Below are 25442 nucleotides of genomic sequence, written 5' to 3'. Positions count from 1 at the left end.
TGGGAGGACAAGAGGGTCTTAGAGCTCCAGGCAGGGGGGGCCTGTCTCGTCCCAGGCAGAAGGCCCGCAGTAGGGGGAGGTGCCACTGCCCGTGCCCTCCCGGTGCTTTGACCAAAGGAGGAGGTCCAGCAGTAGTGAAGACGATGTGGTGCAGGAGATGGTGGCCAGGGTACAGCTCCACACCTACCTGACTGAACCACAGAGGGGGCAGGAGAGCTGGAGTACCATGGGGAAGCGGGCAGAAAAGGGGGAGAGGGGAGGCCTGGCTGGATGTGTGCCAGGGCAGCCTCGTGGGTTCGGGGAGGGGGCCAGCTTGGAGAGCTTGGACAACATCCAGTCGGACAGCACCGGCGGAAAGATGGAGGACCCCCGTCCTTCTCCAAAACCTGCTTCTTCATCCTCATCTTCCTCCTCATCTACCTCCTCTCACAAACACTGGGCAACCCATAAAGGCTTCTGCAGGGTGGCACGCCCAGAGACTGAACGGAGTAGCCACTCAGTCTACCGTAGGCACTCAGACCACGATGCCCATAGCCACGTCATTTGTGTCTCTGAAGGACAAACCCCCTGCTAATGCCACCCTCTCAAGGACAAGGGCTGTTGGGACATGCTATGTTCGGACAGCCTGCACTGCTACCCGGGTGGGGAGGAGAAAGGTGCCGTGGACATCCCGTACCTCTGTGTCGACCAGATAGACAACAGAGATGGTATGATCATGAAGTTCCAGTGAAGATATGAAATGTTGGTACGCCTTGTTGTAAGACAAGTCTGGGTACTTGGAGAAGTTAACTGAAAAAGATAGATACTAAATTCCCCTTGCTGACCGCTCATGGTTGAAGAACATGGTACATGGTAGCACATGCACACGTGCATGTGGTCTAGCTTTGGAACACAAATAATTTGCTCGATAATGCTGGGATTGGGAAGGAGGGCTTAGTTTCACCTTTTAGATGCACCTCCTTTTCAAGTGAATGTCAATTGTTTTGTAAGCAAACCAGGCGTCGTTGATGAAGTAAATCCGTTCATTATAAAATGTGCTTAGAACTGTTCAGTCTGGGGCCCAGTCTCAGATCTTGTGTCAGACGATCAGAGCTCTATTGTTTCTGTTTCCGTGAGTACCTCCCACCACCAGGAGCACTTAGAGGAACAGATGTGTTGGTGTTGTGGAGCTATTATTAGCACTCTGGGGAGTGGCGAGTCTGTTTATATCCTTCTTTGCGTCTGCCCATGTGTGCGTTTGTTTGTTTGTTTGTACGCGTGTGATTGTGCGGGGTGGGGTTAAAGTTGAACCACAGTAACACGGAGTGCATAGCACAGTCAGATGATAATGTTTTAATACCGATCTGTAAGGCCCATGAATCTGACAGGCATTCGGATCCGAGATGAGCTTGGGGTTCGTTCCATGGGTTTGATGTGATGTGTGGCTTACCTTCAACCTTAATGGCTGAGTAAAGCCCTCCACAGTTTTAGTGCCTGCATACATGCTTTAACAATGCACTTCTGCTGCTCAGTTTGCATTAGAGCTAAACTGTGACCAAAGTATCTCAAATATCCTACCATGTAAATGTATCTTGATGCATCTTCACCCCTAAACGTCAACCATGTGAATTGAAAGTGGCTTTGTGTAACAATGTAATAGCATTTGTGTTAATGCTAAGCTTGTTGAGTTGAACGGTTCCTTTGGATTTGTTGCAACGAATGCATGAGGGTCCATTTGCATGGCATGGAACTAAGTTTGGAAAGATTTATTTTAATGGTGAAAGGTCTCTTTTTTTGTTTTCAGTGTCTCTAGACACATCTGCCTTTGCGGGACCATGAGTGGGATTCAGCCATTCCACAACAAGTGCTGCCCCGGTAAGGAATATCACTAGTGTCTGTCTGCATAGAAAAGTGGGGTGGGTGGGTGTGTGTGCAAGGATGGATGGGGGTTCAACTACCTTTATGGGGGATAGTTTTTCCCCCCTATATATTCTTTATTTGGTTCAAAAATAAAACGTTGTCCTCACTAGCATCATGCACACCTGAACGTTGCATTGCCCCGAGGGACATGGTTGAAGCGTAAATCACTTTGAACAAATCAATGAAAGCAGGCTGGCCACAGCTGGAAAACCATGTCAAAATGATTTTTTGTCAGAGCTACAGCAAAGATGCTAAGAAAGCATATGACATCCGATCACACCTCTCCCGTGAGAGTGGAAGTAGTGGGTAAATACGAAGCATCACAAAGCTAAGCTACAGACACAACAGCTTCCTTACATCCAGGAGTGGATGAGTATGCAGATGACAGCGATAAGGGCGTGTCATGCTCTCTTGGCCACTAAAGCAGATAGAGCAGAGGATCAAGTGGAATACAGTGGATAAAGTACAATACAGGGGCTAAGCTACGCCGTTGGGCATATGACGCTCCTCTCATAATGCTCGCCACCATGCTCCAGTCCTATCTGATTTTATATAAGAAGGCTTAACGTTGAAGATTCGGGTGTTCATAGCTCCACTCTCTATAAGTCTATCCGTAGGGCATATGATGTTCTCTGGATATGTACCGGTGCAGAATCAGCTCGGTACAACTGAAGGCCCCAGATGTGTGGTGCAGGCAAATGAGTCGGGGAAAAAATACACTTCTTTCGTGTGGGTACGGATCCAACCGCTGCATCAATTATGCAAGGCGAGGATTCAGTAAAGGGTAGGGCAACTGCATTCTTCAATGGTGTTGTAGCAACATCATAGAGGTAGATAGATGGCGCACTTGGACCAAAAGCCTGCTTTAGCATGGGCAGCACCATTGAGGACTTTCACAATTTTGAAGTAGTCAACTAGGTGGAACTTGCTATGGTTTAATAAGGAAGAATCACAGAATTCCAACCAGGTTAGCAGCTTTAAAACTGTTCAGACTATACATACTCCAGCATTTATTTAAAAACCGCTAATACACCAATAGAAGAAGAATAAATTGACTACTTTAAAATGGAGCTAGCCCCCAATGGTGTTGCCCATGCTGTAACAGAGGACGCCTTTACGAAGATAAAAGGGGTGCTATCTTTCCATATCTATGATCAATCGATAAACAAACATGTTGCCACTTCAATTACTAGCTCAAAGACAACCTTTCCAACCTTCCCATTCTGCCCAGATATATAACCCGTAAGTCAGCTGTGCCCTGCTGTCAATCAACTGTATTTGTTCCTTTGTCGATCTCTATCAACACCCTCTTCTGTTCATCTGACCACCTGTCTGGCTACCTGTACCTTTTGAGAAGTGTAACTTGTTCCAAAAAAACCTTTTGATTTATTTCACAAAATGTTTACATTCTGCCATAAAGAGCACATGTTTAACATAATAAAAAACATGTTTTCCCATCTCAAGAGCTTAAATTTAAAAAGTACTATAGTAAGTGCCTATTAAGTACCAAATAAATTAACAGGGTTGACCGAAACAGGGTTGACTGTAAAAGGGTTGACAATTTAATAATAAATCAGCCATAAATCTGCTCGTGACAGCAGGAATGGAACCTTTTTGTGTGCAACAGAGAGTGGCAATTGAAGGCAGGCTTCACAAAAAAAACGGTAATTTCTAGCCTGTCTGTCTACGGGTAACAGGGTTGACTTGTTATGCTCGACCAGCTCAGTTTTCCACCACAAAACACCAGAAAATGGCCCTTTAAAAAAATGATATTTTTTACCAGCTCACCTGTTTTTACACTCTGATTTGACTTAGGTGTTTAATATTTCTATATAACAATAAAAAAGGAATAGTTTCACCATATTAAAAGTTCAGTTCACATAACAAGGTTGACCTGAGAATGAGGGACAGGCGTAAACTAATCATAATAAATAATTAATCCTCATCAGAAATGACTTCGTCAAAGCAACAAAATAGCTAGTGCTTTACAATGACGGTGAAAACTTGGGAGACATTTTTGGATGAAGTGGTTTGAAATCTTCCTAGAATTGGCACAAGGTTGATGGAGGCACATGTCAAAATGCTGAATATTTGCACTTTAGCGAGCCTTTATTCATATACAAAATCTGATTTATTGAATTATCCAAGTGGTCTATATTAAAGGGCACTTTATTTCATGTAACAGGCTTTTGAAATTCAGTATTGATGCACAATTTCTACTTAAAATATCAAAGGGATGCAAAAAGGCACTCGTTTCGTGGAACGACCCAACTACCAATGACTGATCGTTTCAGAATCATAACTCTGGTTTCTGATTGGAAACACAGCGCGGGTATTTTAGAGATACAGAGACTGCTCTGTGGCTTACACCATGGCATTTACGTAATGGTTATTTTGTTCCTGAAATCCCATTTTATACTGTATCAGTGGGATCCATTCACAGCAAATGGTATTAGGAATACTGACACACACACACATAATCGTCGGTATGGGAACTCGCCCACGCGGGTGTGGTTTGAGGACGAATCAGAGAACGAAGCGGAGTCTTGCTACCTGGATTGGGAGAGTGGGCGGGCCACGGGCCAGAAATCCAAGGGCATTCTAGAAAAGAAGGCAGAGCGTAGAATCAGCATTACAGGCCCTACTCCAATACTGGAGGACGTCAGTTTCACGAATGCTGTTTCTACCCAGGTGACGGAGTCAGCGATGTTGGTGAGGAAATGTAAAGATTGTGGATCTAATCTTAGGGATCTTCCGGTGCCCGAACCACAGACTGCTACGGCCCAGCCCGGAAACGCGGAGGAGAATCAGGGGAGGAAGGTCACTCGCTGTGTCCTACCAGCTCAATCAGATGGGATCCCCCAACTAGAACAGCCCAGCAGTGGCTGCCCCAAAGTGGCAGCGGTCACCATTTGGGAGGTCCTGATTCTGGGAGAGGAATCAGTGTAATCAGCTTCTTGATATGCCACACCTGTCGAGTGGATGAATTATCTTGGCAAAGGAGAAATGCTCACTAACAGTGATGTAAACAGATGAGTGCAAAACTTTTTAGAGAAATATGATTTTTGTGCATATGGAACATTTCTGGGATCTTTTATTTCAGCTCATGAAACATGGGCCCAACACTTTACATGTTGAGTTTATATTTTTGTTCAGTTTTAATATACAGTACCAGTCAAAAGCTTGGTCACATCTACTCATTCCAGGGGTTTTCTTTATTTGTACTATTTTCTACATTGTAGAATAATAGTAAAGACATGAACACCATGAAATAACACACATGGAATCATGTAGTAACCCAAAAAGTGTTAAATATATTTTGATTTGTTTAAGATTCTTCAAATTAGCCACCCTTTGCCTTGATGACAGCTTCGCACACTCTTGGCATTCTCTCAATCAGCTTCATGAGGTAGTCACCTAGAATGCATTTCAGTTAACAGGTGTACCTTGTTAGACGTTAATTTGTGGAATTTAATGCGTTTGAGCCAATCAGTTTTGTTGTGACAAGGTAGGGGTGGTATACAGAAGAAACGACAGTCCATCCTTACTTTAAGACATGAGGATCAGTCAATCTGGAAAATTTCAAGAACTTTGAAAGTTTCTTCAAGTGCAGTCACAAAAACCATCAAGCACTATGAAGAAGCTGGCTCTCATGAGCACAGCCACAGGAAAGGAAGACCCAGAGTTACCTCTGCTGCAGAGGATATGTTCATTCAAATTAACTGCACCTCAGATTGCAGCCCAAATAAATGCATCACAGAGTTCAAGTAACAGACACATCTCAACATCAACTGTTCAGAGGAGACTAAATCAGGCCTTCATGGTCAAATTGCTGCAAAGAAACCACTACTAAAGGACACCAATATGAAGAAGAGACTTGCACTGGCCAAGAAACACGAGCAATGTACATTAGACCAGTGGAAATCTGTCATTTGGTCTTTTTGGTTCCAACCACTATGTCTTTGTGAGATGCAGATTAGGTGAGTGGATGATCTCCGCATGTGTGGTTCCCACCGTGAAGCATGGAGGAGGTGCTGCTCTGTCTGTACACGTTGCTAACGTGTGTGGGAGGTCTATGGCAGAGTGGAACGGTAGACCCAAACTCTCACTGCGACGGTTCTTCTCCTTCGTTGGGCTGCACAGTGTGGGCAGGCTGGTGAAGGGAGGGTGCTCCAGCAGCATGGAACAGCTCAGTATCTCAGCGCCTCTGGCCAGCTCCGCCCCACCCACAGGCTTCACCCCAACGCCCGCCAGCAGAGGACCCCCTCACGACAGGCACTGTGCACAGTAAGCACCAGTCCTTCAATTCAGGTCAGCTCAGTTGCATTCTCACTAACTCATTAAGCAACAGAAAGGCCTATGGCACTTTACTCTTATATCATTCTTTAACATTTTCATGTTGAGATGTATTTTCATGGCTGACATACAAGAGACTGTCAGCACTCAGGAGACAACATCAACTGCACTGATGATGACACCTTGTTGCAATGTGCTTCTCTGTCACCAGGTGTCCCCACTGGCCCAGCTTCGGAAGCCTCCTCTGTGCAGAGTCTGGAGAGGAGAGTTCAACCATTCTGGGAGGGGTGCCTGTGCCTTAAAGCCTGAGAGAGAGAGAGAGAGAGAGAGAGAGAGAGAGAGAGAGAGAGAGAGAGAGAGATGGAGAGAGTAGAGAGAGAGGAGAGATGCAGAGGAGAGAGAGAGAGAGAGAGAGAGAGAGAGAGAGAGAGAGAGAGAGAGAGAGAGAGAGAGAGAGAGAGAGAGAGAGAGAGAGAGAGAGAGAGAGAGAGAGAGAGAGAGAGAGAGGAGAGAGAGAGAGAGAGAGAGAGAGAGAGAGAGAGAGAGAGAGAGAGAGAGAGAGAGAGAGAGAGAGAGAGAGAGAGAGAGAGAGAGAGAGAGAGAGAGAGAGAGAGAGAGAGAGAGAGATTTATATCATTGTGTATAGGCTCTAAATCAACTAGCTCTGCCAATAGTACTCTGTACTTTCCAATCTTTCAAACGGTAAAAAAAAACTATAATGAAACAGAAATTCAATTCCAATCAAGAAATTTCAGGACAACATGGAACATAAAGGAAAAGGGGGAATGTGAATACTGTCATCCTTTTTGATAACACTACAAACACACGCAGTTCTTCTTCATCTACACTGAACAAATGCCATTCCATATGCACAAAAACCTTATTTCTCTCAAATGGTGTGCACAAATTTGTTTACATCCCTGTTAGTGAGCATTTCTCCTTTGCCAAGAGGATCCATCCACCTGACAGGTGTGGCATATCAAACAGCTGATTAAACAGCATGATCAGTACACAGGTGCACCTTGTGCTGGGGACAATAAAAGGCCATTTAAAAATATGCAGTTCTGTCACACAACACAATGCCACAGATGTCTCAAGTTTTGAGGTAGTGTGCAATTGGCATGCTGAGTGCAAGAATGTCCACCAGAGCTGTTGCCAGATCATTTAATGTTAATTTCTCTACCATAGGCCGCCTCCCAATGTCATTTTAGAATATTTGGCAGTACGTCCAACCGACCTCACAATCACAGACCACTTGTAACCATGCCTTACGAGGACCTCGACAGCTGGCTTATTCATTTGCAGGATCGTCTGAGACCAGCCATCCGGACAGTTGGTGAAACTTTAGGTTTGCACAACCGAAGAATTTCTGCACAAACTGTCAGAAACCATCTCATCTGCATGCTCGTTGTCCTCACCAAGGTCTTGAACTGACTGCAGTTCGTCGTCATAACCAACTTCAGTGGGCAAATGCTCACCGTCAATGTCCACTGGCACACTGGAGACGTATGCTCTTCATAGATGAGTTCCGGTTTCAACTGTACCGGGCAGATAGCAGACAGCGTGTATGGCGTCATGTGGGCGAGCGGTTTGCTGATGTCAACGTTGTGAACAGAGTGCCCCATGGTGGCGGTGGAGTTATGATATGGGCAGGCATAAGCTATGGACAACGAATAAGATTGCATATAAATGGCAATTTGAATGCGCAGTATTACCGTGACAAGATCCTGAGGCCCATTGTTGTGCCATTCATCTGCCGCCATCACCTCGTGATGCATGATAATGTTTGGGATGCTCTGAATCGACATGTACGACAGTGTGTTTCAGTTCCAGCCAATAGTTGGAGCAGCTGTACACAGCCCATTTGTAAATAGCCCATCCAACTACCTACCTCATCCCAATATTAGTTTTTGTTTTTCTGCTCTTTTGCACACCAGTATTTCGAATTGCACATCGTCATCTGCACATACAGAATATCACTCCAGTGTAAATTGCTCAGTTGTAATTACTTTGCCACTATTGGCCTATTTATTGCCTTACTTCCTTACTTCATTTGCACTCTGTGTTTTTGTTTTTGTCACACTGCTTTGCTTTATCTTGGCCAGGTCGCAGTTGTAAATGAGAACTTGTTCTCAACTGGCCTACTTGGTTAGATAAAGGTGAAATATATATATTTTTTTATAAAAACAAATATCCAGCAACTTCGTACAGCCATTGAAGAGGAGTGGGACAGCATTCCACAGACCACAATCAAAAGCCTCATCAACTCTATGCGAAGGAAATGTGTCACGCTGCATGAGGCAAATGGAATACAAATGGTATACAGTCACACCAGATACTGACTGGTGTTCTGATCCACGCCCCTACATTTTTTTTAAAGGTATCTGTGACCAACAGATGCATATCTGTACTCCCAGTCATGTGAAATCCATTGATTAGGGCCTAATGAATGCATTTCAATTGACTGATTTCCTCATATGAACTGTAACTCGGGAAAGTCTTTGAAATGATTGCATGTTACGTTTAGATTTTTGTTCAGTGTAGATTGTAGACCTTATTTCACACTAGGCAATGTTTGACTTAGCAAAATGCCTTGTGTTCATACAAACCATATAGCTAGATTATTGTAAGAACCCAATTTCCAATAGGAGCCCGATTTTGACAACTGCCACCAATTTTTCATGAAGGTAAATATATACCCCCACTACATTTCACCGGAATGTCTGTATCCTACTATCTCTACAGTGATCCAGAGAGCCCTGAGTGTGGAAGAGGTCCCATGGGGCTTGTCATCCAGGACTTCCCTGATGGGACCCTTCTCCTAGAGCTTACCAGAGCCCCATTTATCTCCATCCCTCTATGCCCCTCCTCCCCTCTCTCTCCACCCCTCTCTCTCATCTCAGGTGTGTATGTGGAGCAGGTAGGGGATGGTTCCTGGGGGCTGAGGGGGATGAGATCCTGGAGGTGAACGGGGAGGCAGTGGCTAGACTGACCCTGGATCCGGTGTCAGGTCTCATGACCCGCAACAGCACCGCCTCTATCCATATATCCTGCCACTCCGTCAGAACCAGCGATGAGCAATGCAATACTGGAATATTCCATTATCCATTTCAATAAATAAAAAAAACACTGGACACTGCCCTGTGATGATGTCATGACGAAAACACGAGAATGGAAATAAGCAAGCATAATGAGAGATTTTTTTTTACTCTGGGAGAACCAAAGGAAGGACATAATCAACGCAATTATATTTGTCCATTATTAGGCCTAGTCTTTGAAGATTCAGGCAAATGTAAGTACTGGTAAATCAAAACTGATGTCAAATAACAGGAGAAAGAAGATGCTGCACCTAATGGTCATTTTGCATTTCACAATAAATCACACATTGTTTCGAAGGTGATAATGAAATCTGTTTATTAAATTAGGCTACCTGTTTAACCTGCACTCACTCGTCCTATGCAATATTTGGTAACTTGCTAAATGACAGTTCAACCCAATAGTTGACCTTTTTCTAACACACAGCCTCCCTTTGCGAATCTAATTGCAAGCTTTGTTGAAAAAGCTCATTCATCAAATATCTCTACTACCGAGGTAGCGGACTTTCTTATGAACTTTACCAACAGCTTGGGGCCCGAGACCAGGTTTTTATTGAATCTCCAACTACATTGATTCGCCGAAGGTCAATACTTAATACTTAAAAAATACATATATCAAACGTTCACCTTGTACCTATGTTTGCACTCTGTAGTTGCGCGCCTTTCTTTGCTGAAATCCAGACTTTTTCAATAAAAGTTGTAGGCTATTTGATTAACGTTGATTGAAAACGTCTGGATTTCGGCAAATAAAGGCACGCAACTACAGAAGGCAAACACGTACAAGGCGGGCGTTTCCTAATTTACTTTTTAAATTTGTATTTACCCTGGGCGAATCGATGTAGCCTGGTCTCGGCTCCACGCTGTTGGTCAAATTCATCAGAAACTTAATTCACAATGGAGTGAAGTTTAGTCCGCTACCAAGGTGGTTAATTTCTTTCTCAAATGTTATTAATCAACGCTATAGACCTACCGTATGTTATACTTCTTCCATTTTGTGTGGCAGTGTCTCCTTCTGCAGTCAATCGATTGACTTTAACGAAAAAGGTTGGGAAATAGGCTAGTGTTTGTTTTTCTCTTTTTGTATAGCCGACAGCTTGCCCAGTCTGCTTTTACTGGATGTAAGAGGATGCTTGTCGTGACCAGTCATCCACAGCACGTGATATTATGTCAAAGGTCGTGTGACACTCAACTTTCAAGGCGTGAAAACAGAGAGCTAGTGAAGGAGGGGACATTGGTGGGGATTTTTTTTTTATCAATGGAATTAAGTGGCTCTAATGTGTTCCGTTTAGCGTAGGACGTTTTCTCCACAGTCTGAAGCTTAGACGTGTCAGTAAATATGTCTCTGGAGACGAAAGAAACGCACACCTGTTTAGGCGAGGTGCTGGAGTAGAACACTTGAAAAAGAAAAGGACAGCCGCACACTCTGTCTCAACTTGTCTTTGTAGAATAGGCTACATATCAATGGCCAAGTAAGTGTTATTGTACATTATACTAAGTTTAAGAATTAGGCCTAAACCTTGCCACCTCTGATGGTCCGACAAAAGTAGGTTAGGCTATAGACACAGACTGTAAACCAAGGCCTATATTCCTAATCGTAGCCTACTAGGCTATAGCCTATCCTTATCGAACATGGGGTAATATATTCCAATAAAACGGAATTATGATAGGCTAGTTGCGCCCTTCATTTGAATGAACAAAAAAAGCGTGGAAAATACCTGACCATTTAGCCTATAGCCTATGCTGTATGTCCTCCAGTGATGGTGCGTCACTGCTGATTTCTCCCTCCGCTTATCCGATGAAAGCGAGCTGATATGGGTTTTATCTCTCTCAGCCATGTCACCCCCGGGGACTCCCGCTAAATTTGCCACGAATACCAGGCATGGCTACCCCATAGATAAGCTACATAAAAACAATGACAGTGAACAATTCCTTCCAGCATCAGAAGTCATTTGGTATTGGGTCCATTTGTGTATTCAACTTAGACAACAACAAAATTACACATTGGTCATCTCCAAAGTATTGATGTTAAAATTAATATAATAGAATATTAGAGAATAGGCCTCGATTCAACTGAAATGTATATTACTACAGCCTAATGATTATGATTAGTTTATAATTATGATTATTAGGCTATTATTATTATATCCTATGACTATTATTATCAGTGTCGGTCTACAAATTATAGGGTTGTATTGCCTAATTTTAATTGGAAATTAAGCCTTATGCACGACAAAGATAAACATATTGTACCTTACAGACTTGTTTGTTTATTTTCCAGGGGCGGAATAATATCAGGAAAATATAACCACATAGATTCACCTTTTGCCTATACCTCGCATCTTTGTAGTTACTGAAGCTGCATCCATATGTCTTTATGCTTTGCCCTCCACAAGCCTATATAGCCTACGACAGCCAAATAATAATGAATCATTTCATAAATAATGGGTTTAGTGGCTTATCAGGAACGAAGAGTCCGCTGCCGTGCGCTTATCTCGCCTGGCCACATTGCGCTCGTGTTCCGCTCCCCATACTGAGCGGGCGCGCTGGACGCAGTGAGGAATAACTCAAACCTCACTTCCAGTTCCACACTGCACTTCACCGGCACTAAAAAAAACCTCAGACATGGATGACCCACTCACAAAATGGCTCCACTTTCACACTAGCATCAACAAGACGTCGGGAACGGTAAGCGCATAAAATTAATCGATATTTCCTTTTTCCATGCCTGGGGTTTGCACGGTAAACATTTTTGAATTACAATTAGAAGTGTGTTTGAAGTGTTTTTTCGTTATTGTTCGTTGGTTGGCCACTTTAGAATACATTAGGAACGCATTAGGCCCTATTATTTTTGGGGATTTATTTTTAAACAATTATAGGCGAATCATAAATAATTATGTGGCTATTGGTTCGAAACGGTTTTGTGTGATTGTTTTGGCCTATTTTAATGATTGTATGAATATGAATCATTCTTGTTATTGTCTCATTGACAATGGTAAGCTATATTATTATCCTACAGTTCAAAAGGATTGGCTTGTGGTTTCTTCGTTGTTTTGGGTTATGGTAGGCTACACATGTCAGTACTACAGCATCGATAGAACCAAAAAGGGAACGAAAAATAAATCAAACATTCGAACAATAGCTCGGTGATGTCAACCTTTGTTCCAAATGTCTGATGCAATCTATAATCGAAGTGACTGCCTTTTGGATCGTAGGCTATAGCTTTAACCATAGAAACTAAAATCCCTCAGAGAAAAGCCATTTTGATGAGGTTTGTTTCAACAATAAAGACAATTAAGAATGAGATTCATTTACTCTATTGTTAATAATACATTATTTCACATGATCAAATTAAATAGGCCTAATAGGTCATTTCAAAAGGAAATATTTCAAGTTAATGCTCACAATCCAGACGGCTTTTCTCGCAAAATGTTTTTGTTATAGGATTTGAAGAAAAGGTCATTTTCAAAAACAGCAACACCAATTTTCATTTTAACTGTCATATTGAATGCTTGCTCCATTTAGGCCTTGGCCACTGTTTTTCAAATTAGAATAACGGACGTTTAAAAACAGTAGTTTGAGGTGGAAAGTATTTAGCTGAACAACACCATTGGCGATCAAAGGCAGTCAATTATGTTTTTGACTGACCTCTCGTAACGTGCCCCGCGCTTGATTCATAATCATTGTGTTCGCTATTCAAACTACATTTATTACTTATTTTCTGAAAAATATTCAGTGTGGTGCACTCAAACATGGCCATAGGTCGGCTATTTGGAGAATTACAAGGCCTAGTCTATTTGGTTTCCTAATAGCGAACCATTCGATCAGCCTTATAGGATTTATCTAGGGTCTAATCCAACATGTTGGGGGAAAATAAAACAACCATAGGCTCCAAAACAACATGGCAACGAGTTGCGAATCACAGTATATTTGTAGCATTGATGAGGACATTTACCACCAGTTCTGAATTGAAAGCATGTTAACATTTGCTGCACAGATGCCTGCATTTTAGGGGCTATTTTCTTGAGTCTATACGAAATGTATATATGTGGTGCTTTATAGGATACATGTAGGCCTATGCCAACTGCCCTACACAGATTAATAACAGCCTTATAATGATGGAATCGTGGAGTGATGAAATTATCGGGAAATGCCTTTGTTGACTGCCTTGACCTGAATCAACAACAATAATGTTTCTATATCAGTCCTCTTTATATTACATGCATTTACAAAGTGTTTTCTGTCCCACAGTGTGGTGTTTTCGACAGCTGATTTATAGAGAGACATTTCAAAGGATATAACTCCAACGTGATGAAATTATGGAAAAAATGAAGCTGGATCTTTGTCCTGGAAGTCCCGGTGCCAAATCATGCATCCCGCTGAAGCAGGATTCCATCAGGGAGAATGGGTGCCAAGACCTGGAGGACTCGAAGGAGGGGAACTTCACTGGGGAAAGGGTTAAGACAGATGACGCGCCTCTGCGGAACACGCGCAACGGGACCATCATCCTAAACGGCGTTGCCAAGGAAACCGCTTACGACGCCCTTGACCTGAAAAGGGAAGTACCAGTGATCGAGCTCTTGAGGAGAGACGATATAAAGACGGGACAGCAGAGAACCGACAGTCAAACGGTACCGATCACGGAGCTTCGCAGACCACCCGTGCCGTTGCCGCTGCCGCACCGAGACGCGCTGATCGACGCTCGAATGGTTCAGCTGAGCCCAAACGCGTTCCCTCTCCCGGCGCGAGCAATGCTCTACAACTTGGCGCAACCTCTCGCTGCCATCAACAGGTAAAGTAAAATAAACTATAATATAGCTTTGAAAAATATTATCCTGATTGCCCCCCCCCTAAATAATATAGCCTATAATTATAGCCTATAGACGTCTATACGTTATTCATCTTCGTTTATTTTTGTGGCAGAATGGGCCTAATCCTTTGTAAATTATTACTTACAGGTATAGCCTACATTAAAACATGTTTTTTATAGCCTACCTATAAACCTAAATAACGGAGAAACAGTAAAGTGAATGTAGTAGCTTGTTATCTAGGCAATTGGCTCATTCACCTTCACAAAGGTATTTGTCAGAGCCTTCACCTCTAGGCTACCTGTGTTGATTAATTGCAGTCAGATTTATTTCTGTTTATTAGTCTGAATAGCAAAGATTTCAGGTTAGACTACTTGTGCCTATGTAACGGATGTGTTACACTTTATGTGTTTTGGTTGCAATTTTGGACACGGAGACCATCTGTATGTCATATATTATACAGGCTATAATAAGGCTATACATTTCATGAAAGATTTTGGTATTGCCTACACATAATAGTGGTAAGCTGTTGTATATGTGCCTGTGTGTAAGTAGTTTGTGTGTATGGTAGTATGTGTACCTGTTTCTCATATCTATTCTCTGCCACTAGTCTTGGAGGGGAGTCGGAACAGTACGGCATGTACCCCAGCAACAGGGTGAAGCGCCGTCCTGCGCCTTACGAGGTTGAGCTCGACGAGGGTAGGCGCATTTTAGATCTTTCTAAGTATGGTAAGACGCACCTCTGCTGTGTCCTCCTGCTGCTCACAGTCTTCTTCTCAATCCTCTCCTCATCCCAATATCACCCCATTCCGTTTATCCAACGACATGGCCGCAACATGGGCAGGTATTGAAGAAAATAGGCTACCGACCGACCATCAATCTATAGAGCACTCCTAAACAAATCTCCAAAACTAGTCAATGATGTCGAATATGATATCTATGGTTTTAGCTTATTAGAAACATCTGTAGGATACAGCGTCTCGTGTCCTCGATCAGTCACTCACAGTCAAATAGCGTGGGGGAGGGTGGAGGGAGTTAGCTGCCACCTTGCCAAGGCTTTGCTGCATAGTAAGCTGGCAGATTATGGGAGGCTGGGTGTGTTCCAAGAGAAAGAAATGGTATACTGTACACCAACGGGATATTGTATTTCTCAAATGCATCCCGCAGTTTCCGACGCGAGCCGCAGGTGTTATTCATTGGCTATATGTACCATTATATTAAACACCACATTGGGAAATATATGATAATGGATAACATACATTTACGTTACCCGCTGCGTCTCCTATCCCAATTCTGACATCGATGTAGCAAAGGCAAGATTAGAGTCCATCCCGCGGCACTGTGCTCGCCAACCCAACAGCGTAATCGGTGTGCCAAACTCAGGAACCTTTTCACATATGGCAGAGCAATAGACAAGTACATGTATACAGATTACAAAAGTGCTGTTGTCTAAATAAATTGGTCAGCTCACTATGTTATATCTTGTGCTAGAGTGTTTAAAGAGTCCCACTTCTGGTTGCTTTACAATACATAACCAGCTAGTTAACCAGTAGAGCTGTCTTCAGAAATGGAAAATGCAGTCACTCGTCACCACCAATACGCTGGCTTCTGTCATGCCGCTATTCTCATTTTGTATCTCCCTCGACTACTTCACCACCATTAAAACATTCTCATCACTTTGTCGCTTTTCAATTTACTTTGTGAAGAGGAAGGATTACATCTAAAGTGACCAAGTATATTCTGTAGAGCAGATAAGACAAACATCAAGGCAGAATTTGAGAGAATACGACATTTGGACTGACTGAGTCTCACTCTTCATTTGTGCATCCCCTTTCCCACATCCCGTATCTTTCCCATTACTCCTCTGTCCTCCCCTCCACCTCCCTCCCCTCTTCCTCTCCTCCGCCAGCTGGCCAACCGAAGATCGTAAGGCGGATCTTCACCAACAGCCGGGAGCGCTGGCGGCAGCAGAATGTCAACGGGGCGTTCTCCGAGCTCCGCAAGCTCATCCCCACCCACCCACCGGACAAGAAGCTGAGCAAGAACGAGATCCTGCGTCTGGCCATGAAGTACATCAGCTTCCTGTCCAACCTGCTGGACGACCAGGACGGAGGGGCCACCGTGGGCGTGGGTGACGGGACAGGGCTGCTGGTGGGGGGCCGTGAGGGTGGACCCCAGGGCCCTCGTCAGGACGGGGTGGGACTGGCCAGGGAGGACGACCTCCTCCTCCAGGGCACGTTGTCGCCCGGGTCCAGCTGTGGGAGTCTGCCAGACGGGGACGGCAGCCCCGAGAGCTTCACCGAGGACCAAGACTCACCTCCAGCCCCGAGAACTGTGCCCGTGCCGCGCGGTAGGGACCTACGACGCAATGCACGCCCGCAAGATGGCGGCAGCCAGCGATGACGGCGATGATAATAGTGGTGGGGATGATGGCGATGTGGTGTCGGTGATGACGATGGTGGATACGGAGTTGGTGGAGTTGATGGTGGACCGCAGGGAGACAAAGGGATTGACTTATGTCCCCAGAAGAGGGATGACTCAAATATGGATGAGTCTGAGAAGGGCCCTAGCATCTCTGAGCTCTATCTAAAGAACGGTGCTTCGGGTTCGGGGAGCATGCTGATGCCAGAATTTCACTTCATCAGGATTCTAATGTCCTTTTTTTGGTCCTTTTTTGGTCAGTTGGTTAACAAAATGAAAGACTTGTAAATTATGCATGCTTCATGCTGTCTAGGACCTGGGTTGAGGAACCTCATATTTCCTGCATTATCAATGTTCAAATACAGTCTGTTACACTATCATGTTATCAGTATACATCATATGTCATCGTCATAAAAGTCATTGATGCCATGGTACCAGCAGGCGACGCATCAGTCCACACCAGGAAATGTCAATAGGAATGCCATCATGCTGTCTCTCACCTTGGGTTAAGAATAAGATCAATCTTTACCAGTTGTCAATGAGGTCCATTTGAACTGTTCTGAAAGTTTACGACAACACGACAACAACATAACTGTTTCGCTGATAGCAATGGCTTGATGCCAAATCCTCACACCAAAAAAATGCACATTTAATCACACATTGAAGACCATTATTATTTGCTTTAAAATGTGTTATCTTTAGCAAGGATTTAGCACTCTCAACACATGATCAAACATGTACATATAACATTAGCCTAACTTCTAAAATCTTTTGACAGTGGTTCATGTCAAGTGATGTGATTAGGCAGTTTGATATAGTGGCCTATATTTTAGACAGGGCTTTCAGGGCAGGTGGCTTTTTGAGAAGGATTCTGCTCTGTGCTCCTGATGACATACTATTCATTCAAAAGTGGGTGAACAACATGTCAACTAGTAAATGAATGTCAAACACATATAATGATATAACAAATGTGGTACCTTATTTATTTATTTCCGCCACACATGACTGATTAGCGTTGAGTAAAACGACGCAGAGTAACATGGCAACTGACCGTTAAGCACACACACACGCACACGCGCACACACACATACACACACACACACACACATATCGAGTACAATCTGTGTGAACAGTTTTGATTTCTGAGACATATTGCCTAAGCATGAAGATGGACATATGTGCGGCGAGGTTGCTAGCAACTACAACAGCCACAGGTATACAAATTCAAAATGAATCCTGTCAAGAGGTACAAATAGTATTTCTGTAACTGAGATCCAGTGAAATCATACGCTCACTTCCAACCATTTTGTAAATTATAAATATCTATTTTAATGTTTTTCTCACTGTATTGCAGTTGTGGTTTGGTATGGTACACTAAGTATATCGCCTCCTAAATACGCCCCTCCTTCTCTCTGTTGGGATGATCAACAACACCAGCAGTTTTATGTCAGTAAACAGTGAGGTGTACATCACTGTAGTTTGGTTATTTCATTACGGCTTTTTCAACATACATTTAGTAGCCTATCTTGGTACCTTTGGTTACTATTTTATGAACTACAGTAAAGCGAAGGGACATTGTATGTTCTGTTTAGTAAAAAAAATAACATGTTTGTTGTATGATAAATATATCTATGACTATATGCAATGTTAACTTGATGACTTTTATATAAAATGCTGAATAAAATGAACACAAGAAAAGGCAACAAAATACTGATTATGTATGTTATAAATCATTTGTATCACACAATTTTTTTCCAGCGTTCTTATGATTCAGTTTTCTTTATTTACTTATTATTATTATTTTAGGAAGCATCACCCATCACATAATTCAGACTATTGAACAACAATTGCAAGAATTAAAAAACAACTAATTCCTATATTTGGGGGCTAAATTAAGCACAAATGCAGTGAACCACCCCCTTCAACACAGCCTGGACAATGTGCTGTAAATCCATATCACGGCATGTAAAACACTCCCACTGGAGTCTGGAATCCTCACTTCCTCTTAGCAAGTGACAACTTCCTGCAAAGGTCAGAGTGGCTCAGTGACCTTCAGGATATCCTGCCATTGTGAAAGTGGTTCACACTCTTTTAAGACCTTCCACACTCAGTCCATCTGGAGCATTACCCAACAATCACATGAAACACGAAGAGTTGTTCATTCACGATGATGCGGAACAAAACTCAAGAAGTGAACCACGGAAGCCATTATGATGCATGAACGCTACCACGACCATTTAACTTAATGATCATCTTGCAGTACAAAATATGTTTCATGTTTTTGTATGAATTACTGTGATATCGGCTCCACTTGCAGATATAGCAAAAGCCAAAGTGCAGTGTTTCTAGTAAAGCGGAGGCACCCAGGTGTTCTAGGACCCCTCCAGTATTCCACATCAGGCTATGACTGACTGGACTGCGACCTCGATAACTAACTCTGTGGCTCGACTGCCAAACATTTACCTGCAGCCCGGAGACTGCAGTCATACTGTCCATCCAAAAAGAGAAACAGGAAAACAGGGACAGAGAAGTGCATGAGAGAGAGTGACAGAAAAAGGCAGGGGGGGGACTGTGTGTGTGTGTGTGTGTGTGTGTGTGTGTGTGTGTGTGTGTGTGTGTGTGTGTGTGTGTGTGTGTGTGTGTGTGTGTGTGTGTGTGTGTGTGTGTGTGTGTGTGTGTGTGTGTGTGCGTGCGTGCGGGTGTCTATGTGTGTGTGTGTGTGTACATGCATGTCTGTGTGTGCACGTGCGCGTGTGAGCGGATTTATCAGCTCAGTGCAGATGGATGGCAGAGTGGCTCTTGCAGCCAAATGATTCTGTATGTTAATGAGTTGTTATCTGCTGCGCTGCAGGAACAATACACTGACTCTCACACAGTGGGGAACCAGCCTGCTGGGTACAGATTACACTGCCTACACCGCCATGGCAGTTATTTATATTTTCACACACAGTATATACCAACACACACACACATATACACACATAAATGGTTTATGTCTTTTGACCTGGACAAATAGGACGGTGGAAAGCTGCTTTTCTCGTTCTCTACCCACAGGTGGCGATGTCACTCGTTTTTATGGTTTCTATTAAACGTGTATGACTCAAGACCATCACCAGAAGGGCTGACTTGTAATTTACTCATCGTGCAAGTTATGGTACACACACGACAGAAATGATTTCCTTCATTTGGATTTCGATCAAACGTGGTCTTCTTGTGCATGGACCTTCTATGGTTATAATATCCTATGTACAGAGATAGGGTGAACAGTACAGGCAGTGCTGGTACACAAATATCAATCAATCAAATTCATTTATAAAGCCCTTTTTACATCAGCCAATGTCACAAAGTGCTGTGCAGAAACACAACCTAAAACCCCAAACAGCAAGCAATGCAGGTGTAGAAGCACGGTGGGTCAGCAGACAGAAACAATTGGGTCTCAACCTGGCATGAGATGATTGATAAGATGTGATGGCTAGTATAACTGGTTTGTTAGACTTGTCACAAAGTCCCATCTACCTTTTCTTGCACCATTTATGCTGGAGTTGTATTCTTTTATTTTTTTAAATTATAATTTTACAAATTAAGTTTAGGCGCTTCTCATTCACAGAGCAATACTGGCAAGAGAAGAAACCTTGAGAAGAACAGATAATTGTAGATGAAGACAACCACTTGAAGAGATAATTTACAACAAATAAAAATAGTCAGGAAAGCGAGATTGTAGTTTGTTTTACACCCGTTTGGGTAAATGTGTGCTGGCATTCTGCATGCAACGTATATCAATAACACGATGAGCAAAGTCTACTTGCGTCAAATTATTACCTCAGTGGGAAAAAAATTGGCTAAGTATCATGTGAAAGTCTTTGTCGCAACAAGCAGAGTGAAGTTTTTTTTTAAACGGTCCAAGTTACCATTTATTTGGCATCGTATCGGTTTCTATTTTCACAAACGCAGAATTTTTTTTTTAAATACATGGAGGATCACATTCATTATTTTAATTGCCCAGGTCAGTAGGTGCAACAAAACAGGTGTGCAGGAGACAAAAATGTTTCAAACAATAACACTGTTTTCTTTTTAATATATAATTGTGTGAAATTCATAGTCACTTCTATATTTGTGTTGAGTGTGGACACTGCTGAACGTCCAATGCAACATGGAAACCCCCTGAACGAAGCATTTAAAAATCATTTTAGGAATAGCCTTAAACCTACTACAAAAAAAATATGCAGGGAAAATAATGGATCGTCAAGTGTTCATTGATTCCAATTGATAGAAGTTACTGTTTTCTATTTTGTTTGCTGGTTATGATATGGGTCCTCTTTTCCTCTGATTAGCACGCCTGTTTAACGGGACTGTTTACGTAGTTCCTGAAGGTTTTAAAATAGAAAGTATTTGACACAGATTGTAAACAATGACCGGATTTTTTTCATCTAATCCTGCAGTGACAGTTGTTTTCCAGTCAGTCACCCACTTCGCGGTTTAGGTGTTAATCCCAGTAAACATTGTTACTAAGTGTCAAATTTATTTTAAATAAAATAATATGGTATTATATTTGTCACAAGCACCGAATACAAATGGTGTAGACTACACCGTGAAATGCTTGCTTATGAGCCCTTACCAATGATGCAGAGTAAAAAATAAATAAATAAATAATGTGTAACATAAAAGGAATAAAATACACAACAATTAAATTGTATTCAGGGATGACCAGATTCATGTGCAGGGTTACAAGGTGTTTGAGATAGATATGTACATAAATGCATGATAAAGTGACTAGGAATCACAATAGATAATAATAGTAAGAATAAATAACAGAGTAGCCACAGCATATGATGAGTTAAATGTGTGTGTGTGCTATTTGTGTGTGTACGTAGTGTAAGTACAGTATGTGAATGTGTGTGGGTTTTGTGTGAGCGTGTCAGTGTAGTGTGTGTGTGTGTGAGTGAGTGTGTATATACAGTTGAAGTTGGAAGTTCACATACACCTTAGCCAAATACATTTAAACTCAGTTTTTCACAATTCCTGATATTTAATCCTATTAAAAATTCCCTGTCTTAAGTCAGTTAGGATCACCACTTTATTTTAAGAATGTGAAATGTCAGAATAATAGTAGAGAGAATGATTTATTTCGGCTTTTGTTTCTTTCATCACATTCCCAGTGGGTCAGAAGTTTACACACACTCAATTAGTATTTGGTAGCATTGCCTTTAAATTGCTTAACTTGGGTCAAATGTTTTGGGTAGCCTTCCACAAGCTTCCCACAATAAGTTGGGTGAATTTTGGCCCATTCCTCCTGACGGAGCTGGTGTAACTGAGCCAGGTTTGTAGGCCTCCTTGCTCGCAAACACTTTTTCAGTTCTGCCCAGGGCTATGTAATGGCCACTCCAATACCTTGACTTTGTTGTCCTTAAGCCATTTTGCCACAACTTTGGAAGTATGCTTGGAGTCATTGTCCATTTGGAAGACCCATTTGTGACCAAGCTTTAACTGATGTCTTGAGATGTTGCTTCAATATATCCACGTAATTTTCCTCCTCATGATGCCATCTATTTTGTGAAGTGCACCAGTCCCTCCTGCAGCAAAGCACCCCCAAAACATAATGCTGCCACCCCCGTGCTTCACAGTTGGAATAGTGTTCTTCGGCTTCCAAGCCTCCCCCTTTTTCCTCCAAACATGATGATGGTCATTATTGTGAAACGGTTCTATTTTTGTTTCATCAGACCAGAGGACATCCAAAAAGTACGATTTTTCGTCGGTCTGCATCGTAAATTTGAGGTATTCAGAGCTCTCGTTTAGTAGAGTTTGGAATGAATTTAGTTCCTGCTGACTTCCTTCCCAGAGCACAAAGACATCATCTATGTATATTTTAGACTGTAAAGGGTGTGTCTCTGTTTTAAAAAGGAATTCTTCTTCAAATTGTCCCACATTCAGGTTTGCATAGGGGGTGGGGGGGGGGGGGAGCCAATGGCTACACCCCGAATTTGAAGGAAAAAGTCTGACTCAGAGACAAAGTAGTTATGGGATAATACCAGTTCAGTGAGTTGTAAGACTCGATCATTGGATGGAGCAAGGGTAGAGTCTCTCTGCTGAAGGAAGTGTTGCAGCGCCTGCAAGCCTCCAGTGTGTGGGATGTTAGTGTACAAGCTCTCCACATCAAAAGTGGCCAGCAGGGCCTCTGGTATCCTTCCTAAGCCCTCTATCAATGAGATCATGTGACTAGTGTCTTTGACATAAGATGGGAGATTCTCAACCATCCGTTTAATGTGGTAATCCACAAATGTACAAATATCGGATGTCACAGAGTCGATGGCTGCTACAATGGGTCTTCCTGGAGAAGGAGACACTTGTTTGTGTAATTTAGTGACGGTATAGAAAGTTGGTGTCTTGGGAAATTTCACACATAGAAATTCAACTTCTGTTTTAGTGATTTGTCCTGATTCCACACAGCATTCCACTGTGGATGAGATATTTTGCTGGAATTCCAGGGCTGGGTCACAATTCAGTTTGCGATAGAAGTCACCTTCAGATAGTTGTCGGCGACATTCATTCAAATAGTCACATTTGTTTTGTACACAAATTCCTCCTCCATTGTCACATTTTTTTATGATAATCGAAGGATCTGACTTTAAGTCCTTAAGAGCCATTCTCTCGTCTCTACTCAGATTATATTTGGATTTGTGTCTCTGTTTGTCTTTCATTAAGTAACCTACATAATTTTCAACAATCCTACAGAAGGTTTCAATGGATGCATTACGTTTGGGGGGGGTACAAATGAACTTTTTGCTCTAAATGTGGTTCTCTCAGAGTTCTCAGGTACCTCGACTGGGTTAATGGCTCCATCTCCTCCTTGACTCACGGTAGGACAGGTAAATCGTCTTGTCCCTGTTTTTTTGGTTTCTTGTGCTCAGAGTCTCGCCAGAGATATATTAGTCCGTTGTTCTTATCTTCCAAATTGCGTTTATACTTCTTGATTTTCCTCTCCTTCAGTTCGCTCGTAATCTTAGTCTGAAGGTCAGCGTTACTCTTAATGAGATCATCCAGTTTAATAGGGTCATTAAGCTCGTCTCGTAGAGCTTTCTGTGAATTTTCAACTGAGGTTGCTATCTCGATAATATCCTTTTTAAGTTGTTCAATGATCAGAGTCGTCAGGTCCAATGAACATTTATTTAGTATAGCACACGATAGTTAAAAAACATTCACCTAGTGGTCCATGTAACCATTTACACAACTATTTAGCAGTCTTATGGCTTGGGGGTAGAAGCTGTCTTGGAGCCTGTTGGGCTGAAAGCCGATGCTCTCATCACTAAGCTAAAGATCCTGGGACTAAACACCTCCATCTGCAACTGAATCCTGGATTTCCTGACGGGTTGCCCCCAGGTGGTGAGGGTAGGCAACAACACATCTGCCATGCTGATCCTCAACACGTTGGCCCCTCATGGGTGCGTGCTTAGTCCCCTCCTGTACACCCAGTTCACCCCTGACTGCGTGGCCAAGCACGAGTCCAACACCATCATTAAGTTTGCTGACGACATAACGGTGGTAGGCCTGATCACTGACAACGATGAGACAGCCTATAGGGAGAAGGTCAGAGACCTGGCAGTGTTGTGCCAGGAAAAACAACCTCTCTCTCAACGTGATCAAAATAAAGGAGATGGTTGTGGACTACAAGAAAAGGAGGACCGAATACACCCCCATTCACATTGATGGGGCTTTAGTGGAGCGGGTCGAGAGTTTCAAGTTCCTTGGTGTCCCCATCACCAACAAACTATCATGGTCCAAACACAGGTTGCATCCCCGCCTGGTATGGCAACTGCTCAGCATCCGACCGTAAGACACTACAGAGGGTAGTGGGTAGAGCCCAGCGCATCACTGGGGCCAAGCTTCCTGCCATCCAGGACCTATTTACAAGGCGGTGTCAGAGGAAAGGCCAAAAAATTGTCAAAGACTCCAGTCACCCAAGTCATAGACTGTTCTCTCTGCTACCGTATGGCAAACGGTACCGGAGCGCCAAGTCTAGGTCCAAAAGGTTCCTTAACAGCTTCTACCCCCAAGCCATAAGACTGAAGAACATTTATTTAATTGGCCACGTGAACTATTTGCATTGACCCCCTCCCTTCCCCTTTTGTTTTTACAAATACGATTTGATTTGACTTGAAACTGTTGAGCATGAAAAACTCTGCAGTGTTGCAGTTCTTGACACAAACCGCTGCGCCTAGCTCCTACTACCAAACCCGTTCAAAGGCACTTACATTTTTTGTCTTGCCCATTTACCCTCTGAATGGCACACATACACAGTTCATGTCTTAATTGTCTCAATGCTTAAAAATCCTTCTTTAACCTGTCTCCCCTCTTTCATCTACACTTATTGAAGTGGATTTAACAAGTGACATCAATAAGGGATCATAGCTTTCAACTGGATTCGCCTGATCAGTCTATGTCATGGAAAGAGCAGGTGTTCTTAATGTTTTGTATACTTAGTGTATATATTTATTCTGGACTCTCGTCCAAAAGCTACACACCGCATATTTATTTCTATACTTGATATAGCTCACTCTAGTATACTCTCAGTTTATTAGGTACACCAACCCGTTCATGAAAATGGTTAGCTCCTACAGAAAGTGAGTCACATGGCTATGGCTTGCTATTTATCCCAGGCAGACAGGCATTGAGGCATTCAGTTACTGTTCGATTGAACGTTAGAATGGGCAAAACGAGTGACCTAAGTGACATTGAGCATGGTATGATCGTCGATGCCGGGTCCGCCGGTTCCAGTATCTCAGAAACGCCCGGCCTCCTGGGCTTTTCACACACAACAGGGTCTAGGGTTTGCAGAGAATGTTGCGACAAACAAAACACATCCAGTCAGCGCTAAGTCCTGTGGGCGATAAAATCACATTGATGAGATTTCGAAGGAAAATGGCAAGAGTCG

General features: G+C 42.9%; 1 protein-coding gene across 1 annotated transcript; it reads left to right on the top strand.

Moving 5' to 3' along the window:
* The first annotated feature begins 11821 nt into the window (after window positions 1-11821).
* LOC109875190 (T-cell acute lymphocytic leukemia protein 1-like) lies at window positions 11822-18224 on the top strand. The gene is made up of 4 exons (XM_020467422.2): window positions 11822-11975; window positions 13539-14079; window positions 14706-14794; window positions 16005-18224. Exons 2-4 carry the CDS (start codon window positions 13607-13609, stop codon window positions 16496-16498), a joined length of 1056 nt encoding a protein of 351 aa, XP_020323011.1. The 5' UTR covers window positions 11822-11975; window positions 13539-13606; the 3' UTR covers window positions 16499-18224.
* Window positions 18225-25442: the final 7218 nt, after the last annotated feature.

Source organism: Oncorhynchus kisutch, linkage group LG30 (assembly GCF_002021735.2).
Source record: "Oncorhynchus kisutch isolate 150728-3 linkage group LG30, Okis_V2, whole genome shotgun sequence".
NCBI lineage: Eukaryota > Metazoa > Chordata > Actinopteri > Salmoniformes > Salmonidae > Oncorhynchus > Oncorhynchus kisutch.
Note: the sequence above shows the minus strand (reverse complement) of the source record. Positions and strands in the feature narration are given on the sequence as shown.

Bases quoted from the DNA above. Each gene is read 5' to 3' on its own strand.
- LOC109875190 (XM_020467422.2), top strand. From the start codon at position 13,607: ATGGAAAAAATGAAGCTGGATCTTTGTCCTGGAAGTCCCGGTGCCAAA. The intron at 14,080-14,705 runs GTAAAGTAAAAT...CTCTGCCACTAG, and splicing joins CCTCTCGCTGCCATCAACAG to TCTTGGAGGGGAGTCGGAAC. The intron at 14,795-16,004 runs GTAGGCGCATTT...CTCCTCCGCCAG, and splicing joins CGAGGTTGAGCTCGACGAGG to CTGGCCAACCGAAGATCGTA.